This window comes from Entelurus aequoreus, linkage group LG16 (genome assembly GCF_033978785.1).
Source record: "Entelurus aequoreus isolate RoL-2023_Sb linkage group LG16, RoL_Eaeq_v1.1, whole genome shotgun sequence".
Classification (NCBI taxonomy): domain Eukaryota; kingdom Metazoa; phylum Chordata; class Actinopteri; order Syngnathiformes; family Syngnathidae; genus Entelurus; species Entelurus aequoreus.
In genome coordinates this window covers 44,011,814-44,031,750 of record NC_084746.1, presented here as the reverse complement: position 1 = coordinate 44,031,750, position 19,937 = coordinate 44,011,814, and the positions used below count along the sequence as shown (strand labels likewise).

At 41.2% G+C, this 19,937-nt stretch overlaps 1 protein-coding gene across 1 annotated transcript in view; it reads right to left on the bottom strand.

The window, feature by feature from the left end:
- The window catches only part of LOC133631065 (receptor-type tyrosine-protein phosphatase N2-like), a 181,745-nt gene that overhangs the window by 41,726 nt on the left and 120,082 nt on the right, over positions 1-19,937 (bottom strand). Inside the window, exons 13-14 of the mRNA XM_062023087.1 lie at positions 7,629-7,841; positions 1,088-1,288 (exon numbers count right to left, since the gene is read on the bottom strand). Of these exons, the coding sequence (XP_061879071.1) occupies positions 1,088-1,288; positions 7,629-7,841 (414 nt within the window). The remainder of the gene's footprint in view (positions 1-1,087; positions 1,289-7,628; positions 7,842-19,937) is intronic.

The following is a 19,937-nucleotide window of genomic DNA, read 5'->3' as shown; positions in this document are numbered from 1 at the left end:
ACTTTTGTAATTATTTCCCCATATTTCTACACAATAACTCAGATATGGTAACAGTAGTGAGCAGAAGAGAATATGAAGTGATTTTTGGTCTAGAACATGTTTTGCTTTATTCATTATTGACGTGTTTCTTGCTACTTTATGTTGTTTATTTTGTACATGAGATTTCCAGTTCAATTTATCATCAATCATTATACCTAGAAATTTGGTTTCATTTACTCTTTCAATTTCTATTCCATCTATTTCTATTTGTGTTTGACTTTCTCTTCTACTGTTACCAAATAGCAAATGAGCATTGAAAAAAAAAAGCTTTTGGAAATGAGATGCTATTTTGGGTCACATGACAAACAATCTTATATAAACCTCTACACACTCCATTTATTTTGCCATCTTGTGAGATGAAACATTGGCGTGCGGACAACAATACCCAAATGGCGGCAAACGCTTCTGCTGAACCTCTGAGCTAACTCATTAGCATCCAAGCACATCAAACATCACGGTGTCACGCGTCTCACCGGCGGCTTCGTAATGCATGCATGTGGAGGACACAGGAGGGGAGGGGCGAGGCTTTAGGGTGTTGGGTGGTTGACTAGAGCAGCTATATACATCGTAATTACGCCGCCGCTTGACATAAAGCCAGAGAGGCTCTCCTGCAGCGGGGAGGCGGGTGAGAACTGCTTGGCGTAATGAAAGAAGAAATACAAGACGAGGTGGAAGACGAAGAGGGTTACCTTTCATATGCATGAAGATATCGCAGCGATATCTGACAGAAAAGTCTTGCAAAGCTGGTGAGGCCACATTTTGGATAAAAGGCATCAATGAGAGGCTTAAATATTGAACACTGGCTAACATCCAGGACAGGGCTGCTTCATCTATCTTATTAATTTATCAGTATTGATTTATAGTTCAAAGGAGGCCAAATGTCATTCAAATCTACGTTAAAATGTAAAATTTTGACATTTGGCTAAGATAAAATTGTCTGTACATTTACACTTGTGACAAAAGTATCAGATATGGATTACATTTACTCACCGTCCATATCATTTCTGGCCCATTAAGGATTTTTAATAGTTAATGAATGGTCCCTTACCAAAATCATGTGACCAGTGGAGATGTCCATGTTGGGATGGGCGGGCTCCTCGCTCCACGACGACAGGCTGCTTCGAGCCGATGGGCTGACGGCCGCGCCGCCATCGCTGAACTGAGACGACACGCTGTTGATCCTTGAGGAGGCGGGCTCGGGGCGGCGCTCAGCCTGAGGTTTGACCGCCATGCGTTGTCGACACAGGTCCTGAGAAACAGCAGAAGCGGTTATGAATGAATGAGGGAAAAACGGAAATTTTAGTTTTTGGTCCGGCCCTCACTGACTTGGGACCATTGCAAAATTATGTGGGTCCCAAAGTTATCAGCCTTGGCGTCACTATAGACAGCCATTTTAAACTTGACAAACAAGTCAATGCGTTTTAAAGGCCTACTGAAATGAAATGTTTATATTTAAACGGGGATAGCAGATCCATTCTATGTGTCATACTTGATCATTTTGCGATATTGCCATATTTTTGCTGAAAGGATTTAGTAGAGAACAACGACGATAAAGATCGCAACTTTTGGTATCTGATAAAAAAAAAAAGCCTTGCCCCTACCGGAAGTAGCGTGACGTAGTCAGTTGAAAGGCTCCTCACATTTTCCCATTGTTTTCAATGCAGCTAGAGCGATTCGGACCGAGAAAGCGACGATTACCCCATTAATTTGAGCGAGGATGAAAGATTTGTGGATGAGGAACGTTAGAGTGAAGGACTAGAATGCAGTGCAAGACATATCATTTTTCACTCTGACCGTAACTTAGGTACAAGCTGGCTCATTGGATTCCACACTCTCTCCTTTTTCTATTGTGGATCACGGATTTGTATTTTAAACCACCTCGGCAATACGACAATACATCGACGAAACACTTTAGCTGCGAAGCTAACGTGATAGCATCGTGCTAAACTGCATGTAGAAACAAAATAAATAAATCCCTGACTGGAAGGATAGACAGAAGATCAACAATACTATTAAACCATGGACATGTAAATACACAGTTAATGCTTTCCAGCCTGGCGAAGGTTAACAATGCTGTTGCTAACGACGCCATTGAAGCTAACTTAGCAACAGAGCTATGCTAAAAACATGAGCTATCCACCTACGCCAGCCAGCCCTCATCTGCTCATCAACACCCGTGCTCACCTGCGTTCCAGCGATCGACGGCGCGACGAAGGACTTCACCCGATCACAGATGCGGTCGGCGAGACGGAGGAAGTTAAGGTGAGTTTGGCGGCTAGTGCGCCTGCTATCCATCTCTGTCCTCCTGGCTGTGTTGCTATAGTCCGCCGCTAATACACCGATCCCAACTGCAACTTTCTTCTTTGCAGTCTTCATTGTTCATTAAACAAATTGCAAAAGATTCACCAACACAGATGTCCAGAATACTGTGGAATTTTGAAATATAAAAAGAGCTTTTTTGTATTGTATTCAATGGGGTACCATTACTTCTATCAACCGTTTACGTCACGCGCATACGTCATCATATCTAGACGTTTTCAACCGGGAGTGTGGCGGGAAATTTAAAATTGCACTTTATAAGTTAACCCGGCCGTATTGGCATGTGTTGCAATGTTAAGATTTCATCATTGATATATAAACTATCAGACTGCATGGTCGGTAGTAGTGGCTTTCAGCAGGCCTTTAAAATTGTGTATTTATCATCTTTGTCTTTTAGCAAAGGTAAAACATTTTTATCTTTCAACCTTTTCGAACAAGTCGTGCATGCTTTTATTTCAAGTCGCCTGGACTACTGCAATGCACTTTATGCTGGCATTAGCCAAAAAGCTCTCTCCGGTTGCAGTTAGTCCAGAACGCGGCATCACGACTTTTAACAGGGGCCAGGAGACGCCAGCATATAACCCCAATTCTTCAGACTTTGCACTGGCTCCCTTTTCATCTTAGAATTGATTTTAAAACCTTGCGGTTTGCTTTTAAAGCTTTACATGGACTGGCACCTCAGTATATCTCGGACCTCATCCAAATTTACACTCCTGCGCGCGCTCTGAGGTCCGAGAGCCAGCTCCAGCTCGTGGTGCCCAAGACCAGACTTAAAACCAGGGGAGACAGGGCCTTCTCTGTGGTCGGCCCTAAGCTCTGGAACACTCTACCCCTCCATGTTCAAACTGCTCCCACAGTGGAGTGTTTTAAGTCTCGTCTTAAGACCCACTTTTATTCTCTGGCTTTTAACACTACATGAGTTGTGTGGTCTTCTGTTGTCCTCTGTGTTTTTATAATGTTGATTTCTATTTACTGTTCTAATTGGTTTTAACCCTTTAAAATCGTTTTTAATCATATTTATTTTTATATTGTTTTTATATTGGTTTTATATGTATTATTTTTGTTTTTATTCAGTCATTGGTGGAGCTAAGGATAATATTTGAATATTGTTTTTAATATTGTTGTGCAGCACTTTGGAAACATTTTGTTGTTAAATGTGCTATATAAATAAAGTGGATTGGATTGATTAATCTTAGCATCAGATCATCTGTCATGGTCTGCAAACACACAAGCTCCTATTCTATTTCCTGGTCTGGTGATTGGGGGCGGAGCAACAAGGCAAGAGGACGCAATAGTCAATAAACAACATAAGCCCTGCGTCCACACCAGGAAAACTGCAAACTGTTCCCCTTGGTTTTTCCTTGTTGCCGTAAGTTCCATGCTAAGTCTTGATTGTGCGTTCCATATACCTCGGAAGTTGGAAGTTAGAGAATGACTTCACAGTCGAGCTACGAGTGTTCCAGTAAACAAAGTCGGAAACCAAGATGGACACATCCACGAAAGCTATTCTTGCACTTGCCTTACCTAAATATTAACAACCTGGACAAATTGCAACCTTCAAACCCAGTGGATGAAGAAGAAACACAGCATTGCTAGCAATGCAGTACGCACATACCACATGAAAATATGTCCTTTACACCAGTGGTCCCCAACCACCGGGCCGCGGACCGGTACCGATTGGTATCGGGCCGAGCAAAAAATTGAAAAAAAAAAAAAAAAAAAATTTTTTTTTTTTTTTTAAATGAAATCAACATAAAAAACACAATATATATATATTATATATCAATATAGATCAATACAGTCTGCAGGAATACAGTCCGTAAGCACACATGATTGTATTTAATTATGTAAAAAAATAAATAAAAATAAAAATTTAAATACACCCCTTTCCCCCCCACCGGTCCGTGGGACAACTTTTCAAGCATTGACCGGTCCGCAGCTACAAAAAGGTTGGGGACCACTGCTTTACACTACAGTGACATTACCATAAATACGTAAACAATACATTGTGAACGGAAATAGTCACAAGTGCGAATAACGGTGTGGAAGTTGCTTCCTCGCGGTCCCACTGTCAGACACGGCAAGGTTTTAATAATCACAAGGTTTTAAATAAAGTTCTCTCTCCGGCAGGACGCGACTTTTCAGCCACGTCCGTATCCTTTCTGCCTCCTGCTCCCGGCCGCTTACTGTTAAAGACAACAGATGATTAGATTAACACGTACCACCTGTGAAATCTAATCACCTGCCAGCTGCGTCTCGCCGTCAGCACTGCCTCGCCCCCGTCCGATGGTGCTCTGTCCTCAGCACCATGGACAGAGGCGGTGACTTTTGCTCCTGCAGGCCGCGCTGGCTACATCTCCCTCCACAAACGGATATTACAGAAGCTTCATACTGTTTACACTCAGGAAAAGCCGTATTTGAAATCCAACTCGGTGGTGGTGAGAACTTGTCATCTATTGGATTTCTTGAAATTCCAACCTCTCATCCAGTACAAATGAAACAAACCATATTATATGTTTAGTGTTAGTTTTTCACGTTGCGTTGTGGGTAGGTTTTGTCCGCTACTTTTTTCTGCCCTTGTTGCTACGTACCTTTTTGTATCGTTTACAGGCATTACGGCCTTGTGTTTGTTTTCATGGACACCTTGAGTTTCATTATCATTACCAGTTTCTGGAATTTCCCAATGCCTGTTTAGTATTTTCTTACACCGTCAAAAATGGCTGTAGTTTTATACTGCATATCTTCCTGAGGAACTGTTTTGTAATTTCACGACTCCGGCGTCTGCGTCAAGGCGCTGAACTGAGCCGTCGCAATTAGCATTCCTATCACAGCCATTTAGTGACTAGAACAAAGACACAATCCACTGACACAACTAATATCAACTGTTGCCATGGCAACGTGCTGAAGCGCTCAGCCGGGACTCTTAACCCTCGCGTGTCCTCGTGACCTCCTTTCATTAATAATGAAAGCAGCCAAAGCCCCCAAAAGACCCCGCGTGCCCTCATGGGCGTCCTGCCAGAGAACCCCAAAAGTGAACATCGACCTCGCCAACGGTGGGCGTGTCAGTGTCACCCTAATTAGTGCCACCTCTTAACGTGGACAACCGCAAGTACAGATCACGATCGTGTGAAGATGAAGAGAACGAGATATGATCGAGTCCGAGGTTTCGGTGTAAAAAGGACGAGACGGCCGAGTGATTGACCGATGAGCGTCGCCGTCGCCTGTCAATCACAGTCTCCCCCCTCGACGTCGACCAATCCCATGTCGCCGTTTGTTTGCAAAAGGTTTGATTGACAGGCTTGTGAGCTGAGGGAGGGGGAGGAGGGTTTGTGGGGGCGGCGGCTGATAGGAAGCTCGTGGCAAAGTGGCGTGAACAGAATTTTGTATGCATACGACAACTGTACTTACGTGTGTGTATTGCTGCTGTGTTCACACACACACACAAACACACACACACACACGCGCGCGCGCGCAGAAGGTGACAAAAAGAGACAGTGCTGAGACGGGGAGAAGCGCCTTTGCGTGACGGCACCTGTCAACACGAGTGAGATGTCACTCAAAGATCTCTGGCAGTCTGAGAGGCAGGTTAAGTCAAATAAATGTTTGCCGTATTTATGTGCATTTTTTTGTCGGTGAGAAACGCTCTCCTCGGTGGCGGAGGAGGAGCCCAACGAGAGCGAGCACTTAGCGGCGCGCCCGGGCTCATTCGAAGAAATCAATGCTCGCGGGTACGCTCTCATTTAAAAACATGGCGAAGGGAAAAGGTCAAGGGGGGACGACACAAATCTCAATCCAATTCTCTGCTCAAATCGCCACTTAATATTGGATTCTGCAAATTAAATTTCACACTCTTACGTTATTCCAGCTAAAGGATAATTACAGCGGGCGGGGTGTTGAGGGGTGGAATTGGCCGCGGGGCCAACACACTAAACCACAACAACAACCTGCAGCAGCCTGAAACAGGAAGCAAGGGCGGGCACTAAATTCTAAAGACACGTTTCCACCAAGCATTTCAGTCCATTGGAAGGTTTTGGAAATCTAAAATTGTTATGTTGCGTTCCACAAATGATCCTTCTCTGCACCAATTAACACACAGCACTATGTCTGGCTCCACCCCTTTAGGTACCCTATCTCTGAAAATGTAGGGCAGGGGTGTCCAAAGTGCGGCCCGGGGGGCCATTTGTGGCCCGCAGGTCATTTTTTAAAGGCCCCACGGCACATTTTAAAAATACGATTGAAAACAATTAAAAACATGATAAGTGGTATAAAAAAGCAAACAGGTGAAATGTAACAAGAAAATGTTGCAATGTATACTCTAATAACACAAAGCTGCCATGCAGGCTGTTTCTTTCTTCAATGTCATTATGAATTATTGACCTATTCAAGGCTCCAATTACGTCCCATCTGAGATATTTTGGGGGAAAATGTTGCATATTTTGTGTTTGCCATATAAAAAACTGAGCTGTTTTTTTCATAAAGAAGGGCCTAAAACGAACAAACGAAAAACATAAACAACAATAAAACGTATAATTGACGGATGGATCTGAAGTTGACCTCGAGATTATTGTGTTAAAAGTAAACAGTAAAAAAAAAATTTAATTTATTTTTTAACACTATAATTATTTGGATCCCCAATCATTTTATTGTGATTTTTTTTTTTAAGTGTCATTGCTCAAAAAATAATAATGAATTACAATCAATGTTGTTATGAGTTATTGACCTTTTTAAGGCTCCAATTATTATATAATCCCAAATATTCCACTTAAACATTTTATTGTGTGAAAATATTGTATATATTTTGTATTTTTTCCATAAAAAAAACAGGGTTTTCTTTGACAACAAGAGCATACAACTTAAATCTTTAAAACCGTTATATTGACAGATAGACCTAATGTTGATCAATCAATCAATCAATGTTTATTTATATAGCCCTAAATCACAAGTGTCTCAAAGGGCTGATCTAGAGATTTAAAACTTGAATAATAATAATAATAATAATAATACTGAATAATGACACATTTTTAATATTTTTTTGACCAAAACTTTTTGGGGTCCCCGGGATCAAGCCTGAGTGGAGGCCTAAAATGTATATTTTTTATACATATATTGTATTGGTTTTTAAAATAAAAAATATCAAAATGGCCCCCGCTTGCTTAGATTTTTCAGAATGCGGCCCTCAGTGGAAAAAGTTTGGACACCCCTGATGTAGGGCAATCGATGGCCTCCACGGCTCCTGAGTTTTTGAGGTTGAAGATGAGGCTCCTTTCTACCTGATAGGTGGCGGTGGCATCCCCGCTGGTGTCTGCGCCCAGGTTGGTTAGCTTCTCCTTCAGCTTGTGGTGCGAGCGATGGCGGAGGCAGTAGACCACGGTGGAGGCCAGCAGCACGCCCACGATGCACAGGATGGACACCACGGTGAGGACCAGGTACTTGGTGGACTCAGCCTGGCTGTACTTGGTGGGGATCTGGTTGATGTGGTTCCCCTGTGGCACACACACAACAGGACATGTTGGTTGTTAGTAGACGTCCAGTACACTTGTAACCATCACAAACACTTCAATCAATCAATCAATCAAAGTTTATTTATATAGCCCTTAATCACAAATGTCTCAAAGGGCTGCGCAAGCCACAACGACATCCTCAGCTCAGATCCCACATCAGGGCAAGAAAAAACTCAACCCAATGGGCACAATGAGAAACCTTGGAGGGGACCGCAGATGTGGGAACCCCGAGTGGATACGGTTGGTACAAAACATGTCATACTAATAATACACATTTATGTACGTGCAATACACATTTTCGCCATGTGAGGCAGTATCCGCATTTATTTCACAATGACAACATAACATGATTTGTTTACGCAGTTAAAAGGAATATTTGCGCAACCCTGACATGATTAGAAATGCAACAACAAAAATTAACAAAACTGATTTGTTTTAAAACAAACAAAATCGGTTTTCAAGTGAATATATTTTGGAATTAAAATCTTAATATAGTCTTTCTTATTAGATCATTTACACAGATAACATAAAAACATCAGTACCACAAAATTGTAGCGACGATTTAGTTGGGGCCAAGGATGGGTAGGTTTCACATTTGAACCGATACGGTGCCTATTTCGAGTACCTGGGGATCAATACTACTACTCAATGGTACCAATTTCTGCTACTTTTGTACATGTGCTAATAAATGTTAATTTGTTTAATGTTCAATGTTTTTATGTAATATTTAACAGTGCGCTGTTAAATATTTTTCCGAGTATCATTTGCAAGTACCGTATTTTTCGGACTATAAATCGCAGTTTTTTTCATAGTTTGGCCGGGAGTGCGACTTATACTCAGGAGCGACTTATGTGTGAAATTATTAACACATTACCGTAAAATATCAAATAATATTATTTAGCTCATTCACATAGGACAGTGGTCCCCAACCTTTATGTAGCCCCGGACCGGTCAACGCTTAAAAATTTGTCCCACGGACCGGGGGGGTGGGGGGGATGTTTTTTGTTTTTTTTTCATAAAGAAATACAATCATGTGTGCTTACGGACTGTATCCCTTCAGACTGTATTGATCTATATTGATATATAATCTATATATTGTGTTTTTTATGTTGATTTAATAAAATAAAATAAAAAAATAAAACTTTTTTTTTAAAATTATTATATTTATTTTAATTTCTTGTGCGGCCCGGTACCAATCGGTCGGCCCGGTGGTTGGGGACCACTGACGTAGGAGACTAGACGTATAAGATTTCATGGGATTTAGCGATTAGGAGTGACAGATTGTTTGGTAAACGTATAGCATGTTCTATACGTTATAGTTATTTGAATGACTCTTACCATAATATGTTACGTTAACATACCAGGCACGTTCTCAGTTGGTTATTTATGCGTCATATAACGTACACTTATTCAGCCTGTTGTTCACTATTCTTTATTTATTTTAAATTGCCTTTCAAATGTCTATTCTTGGTGTTGGGTTTTATCAAATAAATTTCCCCAAAAAATGCGACTTATATATGTTTTTTTTCCTTCTTTATTATGCATTTTCGGCCGGTGCGACTTATACTCCGAAAAATACGGCATACATTCATTTCAGTTTGCCAGAGGTGTGTGGCTGTAGTCGGGAAGTAGTCTTTGCCATTAAGTTGAATGTGCCAGTCTTGTCTTTTGTTAAGTGTTTATACTGTAAGTATTGTACTTATTACACACTAGATGTTCGATTGTAACACATTGAAGGTGTTGAATTTGCCATGTAACGTCGCTAATGCTAACCAGTAGCGCATTTTGCAAAGAGGAGCCTTACTTTTGAGCACTTTCCATCAAGAATGCTTGCTTTCGCCACACCTAGTGTGTGTGTGACAATAATTGGCACTTTAACTTTTACTTTATTAGCATAAAAACTTGCAACATTACTAAGAGGAAGTCTGCTTTGAATACGTCTGTTTGCCCGCCAAGTGCTTGAGGGGTGCCGGATCTACAACTTGATGCGACGCCACGTACACGAGAAGTTATCGAAATACGGTTGATTGGATTTTGTGTCATTTGGTAGGCATCCAGTAGTACCTGTCAGTACCTATAAATGTACTCCAGAGTCTAAACTTTTTCATGAATGGTAAATGGATTTACTTGTACAGTATAGCGTTTTTCTTTTAAATGCATTCAAAACGCTTTGACACTATTACCATGTTCACCTTCTGATGACGGACCGAGAGTAACTGGGTCTTCAGTAGCTTGCTCAAGGATACTTGGGCATGGTCAAAGGGGGACTGAGGATCGAACCCGCAACATTCATGTTGGGAGACAAACACTCCAACACCTGAGCCGTGCAGCCCAAAATCAAAGTATTTGGGGTGACTTTGATAATGGTAAATGGGTTATACTTGTATAGCGCTTTTCTACCTTCAAGGTACTCAAAGCACTTTGACAGTATTTCCACATTCACCCATTCACACACACATTCACACACTGATGGCGGCCCATCAGGACCCATCAGGAGCAAGGGTGAAGTCTCTTGCTCAAGGACGCAACGAACGTGACGAGGTTGGTAGAAGGTGGGGATCGAACCAGGAACCCTCAGGTTGCTGGCACGGCCACTTTCCCAACCGCGCCACGCAGTCCCCATGATCAACTTAATTTTGTATGAAAGACTCAAAACTAGAGATGTCCGATAATGGCTTTTTTGCCGATAGCCGATATTCCGATATTGTCCAACTCTTAATTACCGATTCCGATATCAACCGATACAGATATATACAGTCATGGAATTAACACATTATTATGCCTAATTTTGTTGTGATGCCCCGCTGGATGCATTAAACAATGGGAAAAAAATGCCAACATGGCACTGCCATATTTATTATTGAAGTCACAAAGTGCATTATTTTTGATAACACGCCTCAAAACAGCAGCTTGGAATTTGGGACATGCTCTCCCTGAGAGAGAATGAGGAGGTTGAGGTGGGCGGGGTTGGGGTGGGATGGGGGAGAGACTAGGGGTTAGCGGGGTGTGTGTATTGTAGCGTCCCGGAAGAGTTAGTGCTGCAAGGGGTTCTGGGTATTTGTTCTGTTGTGTTTATGTTGTGCTACGGTGCGGATGTTCTCCCGAAATGTGTTTGTCATTCTTTCGTAAATCAGGCACATAATGTATGTTGAGAATCTTTTACGTAAAGTAGTCGTGGTAGTTAGGGCTGGGCGATATGGACGAAAAAGTGGGGTGTGTATATTGTAGCGTCCCGGAAGAGTTAGTGCTGCAAGGGGTTCTGGGTATTTGTTCTGTTGTGTTACGGTGCGGATGTTCTCCCGAAATGTGTTTGTCATTCTTGTTTGGTGTGGGTTCACAGTGTGGCGCATATTTGTAACAGTGTTAAAGTTGTTTATATGGACACCCTCAGTGTGACCTGTATGGCTGTTGACCAAGTATGCCTTGCATTCACTTGTGTGTGTGAAAAGCCGTAGATATTAAAGGCAGTGCCTTTAAGGTTTATTGGCGCTCTGTACTTCTCCCTACGTCCGTGTACCACTCCATACAGCGGCGTTTTAAAAAGTCATACATTTTACTTTTTGAAACCAATACCGATAATTTCCGATATTACATTTTAAAGCATTTATCGGCCGATATTATCGGACATATCTACTCAAAACAATACAATACAATACAATAGCATCAACCGTATGCCTTTTTTTTAGGGCAATTGTCTTTTTAGTATGTGCCGTTGGCCGGTAAAAATATTAAAGATAGATAAAGAAGATATTAAAATGGGGCTATGTTGGTGTATTAATGGTTGCTGGTTCTCACTAAAAGTGTAATTAAAAATAAAACACCATTTTTGAGTTGAAACCAAAAAACATTGATGAGCAGATGTGATGAAATCCTCAGATGGGAGGAGTTTGGATCAGAACCAGTCAGGAGTCATCTTTGGATTCTCCTGGATTAAAAGGCAAAATGTGTGAAAGCGCCCCGCAGCAGTCGGTGTGGTTCTGGTTCTGGTTCTGGTTCTGGCGCCGGTTTTGAAGCCACAGTGGAGCAAAAGTGTTGTGTCTCAGAGACAAAGTTTAATCACGCGCATTTGTTCCGCCATCTGGGGCCCGCCGCGCCACAGAACGCATCGATTCCCGCCCAGCAAAGCATCATGGGAGTGTGGAGATGCGGCGCCTCGGGCAAACAAGCGCAGATGAAAGATTTCTTTTCAAGGCGACACAATGGACGTTCGGCTGGAGGAAGTGTCGCCCTCGAGAGCGCCGAGGTACCGCAAGAGGGGGCGGCGAGCGGGTCTCACTGAGCGACATAATGGGCCAGACGCCATTTTACCTGACATGCGCTCGCTAACAATAGGCGACATAATTACACGCTGCGTAATCACGACCGGCACCGAGAGCTACAAATTGCAGCGCCAATGAGCAGACCTCCCACTCCCTTTGAAAAATATAACGATCCCTGAAGAAATCAATGGACTTATTTGAGGGCTTTGTCACATCTTTTCACAGAATATGTGACATTAATGGCGTTAATCATAGACTGACGCCATGCACACGCCAATCGTCCTCTGCTAGCATCATTTAAACGCAAGTAGCTGAACAGAAACGATCAAGTATTGAGTGGGTGAGCTGCTCCGGGTGTGGATTCCTCTCACGCCATCTTGTCCCCTATCGCACTTGGAAGCCTGCCCTCAAACATACAAAGTAAACACATCCTGCATGCTATCACCTGATCATCAAACAAACAAACAAAAAAGAATAACAGTAACTCAACACCATTTCCAAGTTTGGTTTACTACCCCCCTCACCCCCCAGGGGGGCTATGTAAGAATCACCGGCTTACAGAAGATGGAAGGTCGGATTGGAGGGTAAAAAGGGAAAGTCTGGTGGTGGTGGTGGTGGTGGTGGGGTTCCCTCAATGGTGGAGGTCACAGGGATTATAGGAGTTTGGGGGGGGGCAGGGGGGGACGTCGGTGGAAACAACGCCATTGAAAGCGAACGCCGGGCCCTGCCGTTCCCCGCTTCCCGCCTGTCAAACCCTGGAAGGCTTTAGCCTGCTTTCGGATTGTTCTAGAATTCTGGTGGGGGCTCACGCAAGGGACCCATATCCCCCCCCATCACACCACTATGACCCCCACCCACCCAGATGATATTTATTCAATTCATTGCTGCTGTATTCAGGACCTGAAAAAGAACGACCCACCGGGGGACTACAGTTGTGCGCTACATTGTGTGTGTGTGTGTGTGTGTGTGTGTGTGTGTGTGTGTGTGTGTGTTGCATACTTGGCAACCTTGAGACCTCCGAATTCGGGAGATTTGGGGGGGGGGGGGGGGGGGAGTATATTTATAGCTAGAATTCACTGAAATTTAAGTATTTCTTATATATATATATATATATATATATATATATATATATATATATATATATATATATATATATATATATATATATATATATATAAATAAAATAAATACTTGACTTTCAGTGAATTCTAGCTATATATAAATATATATATAAGTATTTTATTATACATATATACATATATATATATATATATATATATATATATATACACACTACCGTTCAAAAGTTTGGGGTCACATTGAAATGTCCTTATTTTTGAAGGAAAAGCACTGTACTTTTCAATGAAGATAACTTTAAACTAGTCTTAACTTTAAAGAAATACACTCTATACATTGCTAATGTGGTAAATGACTATTCTAGCTGCAAATGTCTGGTTTTTGGTGCAATATCTACATAGGTGTATAGAGGCCCATTTCCAGCAACTATCACTCCAGTGTTCTAATGGTACAATGTGTTTGCTCATTGGCTCAGAAGGCTAATTGATGATTAGAAAACCCTTGTGCAATCATGTTCACACATCTGAAAACAGTTTAGCTCGTTACAGAAGCTACAAAACTGACCTTCCTTTGAGCAGATTGAGTTTCTGGAGCATCACATTTGTGGGGTCAATTAAACGCTCAAAATGGCCAGAAAAAGAGAACTTTCATCTGAAACTCGACAGTCTATTCTTGTTCTTAGAAATGAAGGCTATTCCACAAAAGTGTTTGGGTGACCCCAAACTTTTGAACGGTAGTGTATATATATATACAAATAAAATAAATACTTGAATTTCAGTGTTCATTTATTTACACGAGGGGTGTCCAAAGTGCGGCCCGGGGGCCATTTGCGGCCCGCAGCTTATTGTTTACCGGCCCGCCAAGGCTGCCATGCAGGCTGGTTTTTTTCTTTTGTGTATCTTTATTCTTTTGCCATTGCTCAAAAAAATAATACAAATCAATGATATAATGAATTGTTGACCTATTCAAGGCTCCAATTATTTCAAATATTTCACTTTAAAATGTTTTATGTGGAAAATATTGCATATATTGTGTGGTTGCCATACAAAAACACAGTTTTCTTTAACAAAAGAGCATAAAACAAACAAAATAGTTCAAACGTAAAATCGACAGATGTATCTGGAGTTGATCTCGTAACTTAAGTGTTGAAAGTAAAAAATAAATTAAAAAAAATGTATTACTTTATGAGTGGGGCACCTTTTGGATACCAAATATTTTAACGGGATTTTATTTATCTTTTCACTGTGATTACTCAAAAACAATAATGAATTAAAATCAATGGTGTCCTGCATTATTGATCTTTTTAAGGCTCTAATTACTTCACATCAAACATTGCTTTCTGAATGTTTTGGGCAGTGGGGGAAATACTGCATATTTCAGTTTTATTTTAAAAAACAAAGTTGTCTTCGTCTTTTTTTATTTTATATCAACCTGAAGTTGATATACTGTAGAGATTTACTGTAAGCGTTAAATAAAAAATAAAAATTATAATTTGACTTGTTTTTAACATTTTAATGACTTAGACCCTTTATGGTCCCCAGGAGCAGGAGCCCTAAACGTAAAAAAAAAACATATATTTTGTTATGGTTTGAAAATGAAAACTATCAAAATGGCCCCCGCGTGCTTAAATTTTTCCATGTGCGGCCCTCAGTGGAGAAAGTTTGGACACCCCTGATTTACACATATACACACATAACACTCCTCTACTCATTGTTGTATTTGAAAGTGCAATGCTTTGCAGCCAGCAGCACAGCCTTTGAAGGAGCATAGGTATGGGCAGCATCTGTGAAATTTAATTTGCAGGAACGGAGTCAGTTTAGGGTTGAATTGTCCATCCTCGTTCTATTCTCTGTCACTCCTCGTCGCCATGACTGCTTCTTCTTCGTTCTTCTGCTTCGTCTCCTTCGTGTTGTGTGTGCAGTTGAGCGCTCTCCAAAAACCGTAGATGTTATAACGTGACTGGGCCGACACGCTGTTTGTATGGAGGAAAAGCGGACGTGACCACAGGCTGTCCTCACTCAGGTCCGCACGGACCTGGAGGGGGCGTGCCTTAAGTGCGGCTGGAAATCGGGAGAAATTCGGGAGAATGGTTGTCCCGGGAGATTTTCGGGAGAGGCACTGAAATTCGGGAGGGTTGGCAAGTATGGTGTGTTGGGGGGGGGCGGAAAACTTTCTAATGTGACAAAAACTGCAGGGAAATGTTGGTCACGTTTAATATTACATTGTATTACAATGAGTGTGTTCATACACACACACTATGTATTGATTTCATTTGCATAAAAGGGTTTAGTGGGCGGGGCCATTAGTAAATTATTACTGTTGATTGCACTGCTATTTATCACTTGTCGCCCCCCCAATATCAGCGCCCACTGGAGCCCACTCAAAAAACAAATAAGTTGTCATCCTGACTCATCTCCTTGTTTTACTACATTCACTTCTGTGGAGTCGTGTTGCACGATACTCTAACTCCCGTAAGTCATCACACCTTTCTGGAAGTGGAACAGCCGACAGAAGGAGCAACCAGGCAATGTGTGCGCGTGCGTGCGTGCGTGTGTGTGTGTGTGTGTGTGCGTGTTTTCCGACTCGCCCTCGCTTTCTACCACGCCTGCCCGCCATGTTTGTCTATTGATTCAAACAATCGCAGCTAGAAGCTTCATCAAGTTTGTTAGTTGTCGCATGGGGAGGTCGGGGGGGTGTGGGGGGGGACCTCTGGGGGCAGAGTGGTAAATGTATGCGTGCGTGTGGGTGTGTGCAGCGGGCAGGGGGTGAATCTGTCTATTCTCGAATAATAAATGTGAAAAAAACCACACACAAAAAAACGAGGGCCTGCATTGCAGCTGCTGCAGACGTTTGCAATGACTGTCAATCAAATGCGCTCAAGCGAGGGGGCGTGGCCTGTTCAAGAGGAAGGCTGGCCACTCTTAACGAGCTCGGACGTCTTTCACCTGCTCGGCCTTAGAGGGAAGTGCAGTTTCAGACTGAACATTAAAAAAAGTGTTAAATAATTCAACATTTTTTCTATTTAAAGCAATTTCAATATGATGTAAAGATCAAATAAAAAAAGGTGTATTACGCATTTACTACTCTGTGTGTGCGTGTGTGTGTGTGTAAGACAGGTTGAATATAAGTGTGTGTGTGTGTGTGTGTTTGGGGGGGGGGGTATTATCTGGGCCCTTTTAGACAAAAGGCAGATGGATTTGCTCGGCTTTGGCTTATTCAGCCGGGGTGAAAAAGGTCAAAGGGTGAACAGTGGCGGGCGGCCATTGTATTCTGTCACGACTTCTGGACAGGAAAATTAATATACTTATTTTTTAACGAAAATTTTATGTACAACACACACATGCAGTGGAATATATGATGTATGAATAAATGTTTAATATTGGTATTATATAGCCTGTGTGCACACATTAGCCTATAACAGGTTTGGTCACAGATAGGTGACTAAAAGTCCTGAGGTTTGATTCCGGTAAATGTTCCCCTAGAAAACCGTCCACTTGTCCACCGTGTCACTAATGCTGTGCACTGCATGTGTTTGCTCCATCAATGCACAGACATGACAATAAAACCCAAATGGATTCTTACAAGTGAAATGTAATCATCAAACTAGTACGTTGTCACTCAGCATGCAGCGAGCAACAACTGCCTTCTGTCGTGTCTCAGCATCAAAAATAGACATTTCAGCATGAAATAAACACCCATCGATTTTTCTACCGCTTGTCGCTCTCGGGGTGGCCGGGGAGGGGTGGGGGGGGGGGGGGGGTGTGCTGGAGCCTATCCCAGCTGCATTCGGGCGGAAGGCGGGGTACACCCTGGACAAGCATTAAAAAACATGTTCACCAAATTTCCCATCTATTTCTACCAGCTGCAAATAGCGTTTCTGATTTCGACCTTGTTCCAGCAATAAACATTTTCAGCAGCAAATTGTCAATCATATTTCCCCTCAGTTCCTCTCACATTTCACCAAACAGCAGCAGTAAACTTTGGTCATGGTTCAGCACCAATTAATACGACACTTTAAAGTCTTGCTTGTTTCAGAAGCAAATAATATACACTATCAGTTTGACAATTTGTGTTATATTTTAGCAGCAATTAGCACTACTTTTAATCGGTTTCTATTTTTTTTTTTTTCCATTTAATTCTATATATTTGTTCTTATATGACATTCACTGTATTTATTTATTTCTTTAAAAAAATTTAAAAAAATAAAATGGAGAGGGGAACATGTTAAAAGACAACAGATAGTATTATTTTGTAAAATCATGGCAATGAAGTAATAAAGAAAATTTAATCTTTTTTATCAAGTTTCAGCAGCAAATAACACTACCCTTTCTATGTTGTTTTTTTTTATTCCAATCATGTTTAGGAGCCAGTAATATCACACTTTATCAGTTTCTATAACGTGTTTGTTTTTTTTAGCAGCAAATAGTACTGGACTATCCATTACTATTATTTTTTTTTTATCACGTTTCAGAAAAAAAAATTCATTCATTTCCTTCACACTCGGATCAGTGTTTCAGTTGGTAGCAGCAAATAATACCACACTTCACTTTCTTCCATGTTCCAGCAGCACACAACACCACACCTCCATTCAGTTTTCTATCACGTTTCATTCAGCCTAAAATAATAGCACACTTCGGTTTCTATCATGGCTCAGCAGCAAATAATACCGCACCTTTGACCAGTTTCTACCACGTTTCATTCAGCCTAAAATAATAGCACACTTCGGTTTCTATCATGGTTCAGCAGCAAAAAATACCGCACCTTTGACCAGTTTCTGTCATGTTTCATTCAGCAGCAAAACACCCCACTGTCACCTTCTATCATGTTTAGGCCGCATCTAATTCCACACTTCGATCAAGTTTGATCAGCATCTCGAGCTGCAAATAACCAACTTTGACATCTTTGGACTATTTTATCGTTTGCTGTTGTAATAAAAGCATCTACTCCAGCTGTAACAAACATTGTAATTAAGTCAAATATCTCTGAAGTGACGGTCAAGTCCTACCATAAGTTTCCGTCACACTGCGGCAGCGTCGGATACGAGTCGGCATCACGGCGTTGGCGCCAGAAGAGGTGAGAGGCGGGAGTCTTTCTCCTCATCCTCCTTTTTTTTTTCTCGGCACAACCGTTCCGGCAAGAGGCGGAAAAAGAAAACGTGATTCTCTCTTTCCCTCCGAGCATCAGCGTGTGCACGGGGGGGGGAATAAGGGACAAAGATGAGGATGAGGAGGGACGAAGACAGCGTCAGTCCTCCACTTGGATGTGAGAGGAATGAGATGCTTTTATTCAGAGACACTACAAAGTGCACTGGTGTGTGTGTGTGTGTGTGTGTGTAGAGGGGGGGGGGTCCCTACCTCCTCCTCCTCCTGTCCCACCCTCCAATCCCTGCCCGTCCATTGCACATGTCACCTCCCCTCGTTGCCATGGTGACGGCTCCACATGTTAGCGACAGGAGGAAATGGAGGAGGAAAACGGTGAAAAGGGAAGGTAAGGGGGGGTTATTTTGCCGTCTTCTTAAAGTGCAAAAGTATATAGAGTATGTACAGTATATACAGTATGAACAGGATGTATATCCTCCTAAGACACAATGTCCTCTGCAGTGGACTAGGCCATTTTTGTTTCTGAAATGTGTAACTCTGACTAAAAACGAACGTCCACTCCAGAAGACGCGGGAGGTTATACAGTATGTACAGTACGTACAACAATGGCGGGCCGTGCGTTTGCCACCTAGGCCTTCAGTGGTGTCCAACTTCAACGTTTACCTCTCAAAATACCATCATTTATGTCACCACATGACCATTGCTGGAGAAATACTATAAAGCAGGGGTCACCAACGCAGTGCCCGCGGGCACCAGGTAGCCCGTAAGGACCAGATGAGTAGCCCGCTGGCCTGTTCTAAAAATAACTCAAATAGCAGCACTTGCCAGTGAGCTGCCTCTATTTTTTAAATTGTATTTATTTACTAGCAAGCTGGTCTCGCTTTGCCCGATATTTTTAATTCTAAGAGAGACAAAACTCAAATAGAATTTGAAAATCCAAGAAAATATTTTAAAGACTTGGTCTTCACTTGTTTAAATAAATTCATGAATTTTTTTACTTTGCTTCTTATAACTTTCAGAAAGACAATTTTAGAGAAAAAAATACAACCTTAAAAATGATTTTAGGATTTTTAAACACATATACCTTTTAACCTTTTAAATTCCTTCTTCTTTCCTGACCATTTAAATCAATGTTCAAGTAAAAAAAAATTTTTTATTGTAAAGAATAATAAATCAATTTTAATTGAATTCTTCATTTTAGCTTCTGTTTTTTCGACAAAGAATATTTGTGAAATATTTCTTCAAACTTATTATGATTAAAATTAAAAAAAATTATTCCGGCAAATCTAGAAAATCTGTAGAATCAAATTTAAATCTTATTTCAAAGTCTTTTGAATTTCTTTTAAAATTTTTGTTCTGGAAAATCTAGAAGAAATAATGATTTGTCTTTGTTAGAAATATAGCTTGGTCCAATTTGTTATATATTCTAACAAAGTGTAGATTGGATTTTAACCTATTTAAAACATGTCATCAAAATTCTAAAATTAATCTTAATCAGGAAAAATTACTAATGATGTTCCATAAATTATTTTTTTTATTTTTTCAAAAAGATTCAAATTAGCTAGTTTTTCTCTTCTTTTTTTCGGTTGAATTTTGAATTTTAAAGAGTCGAAATTGAAGATAAACAGTTTCAAAATTTAATT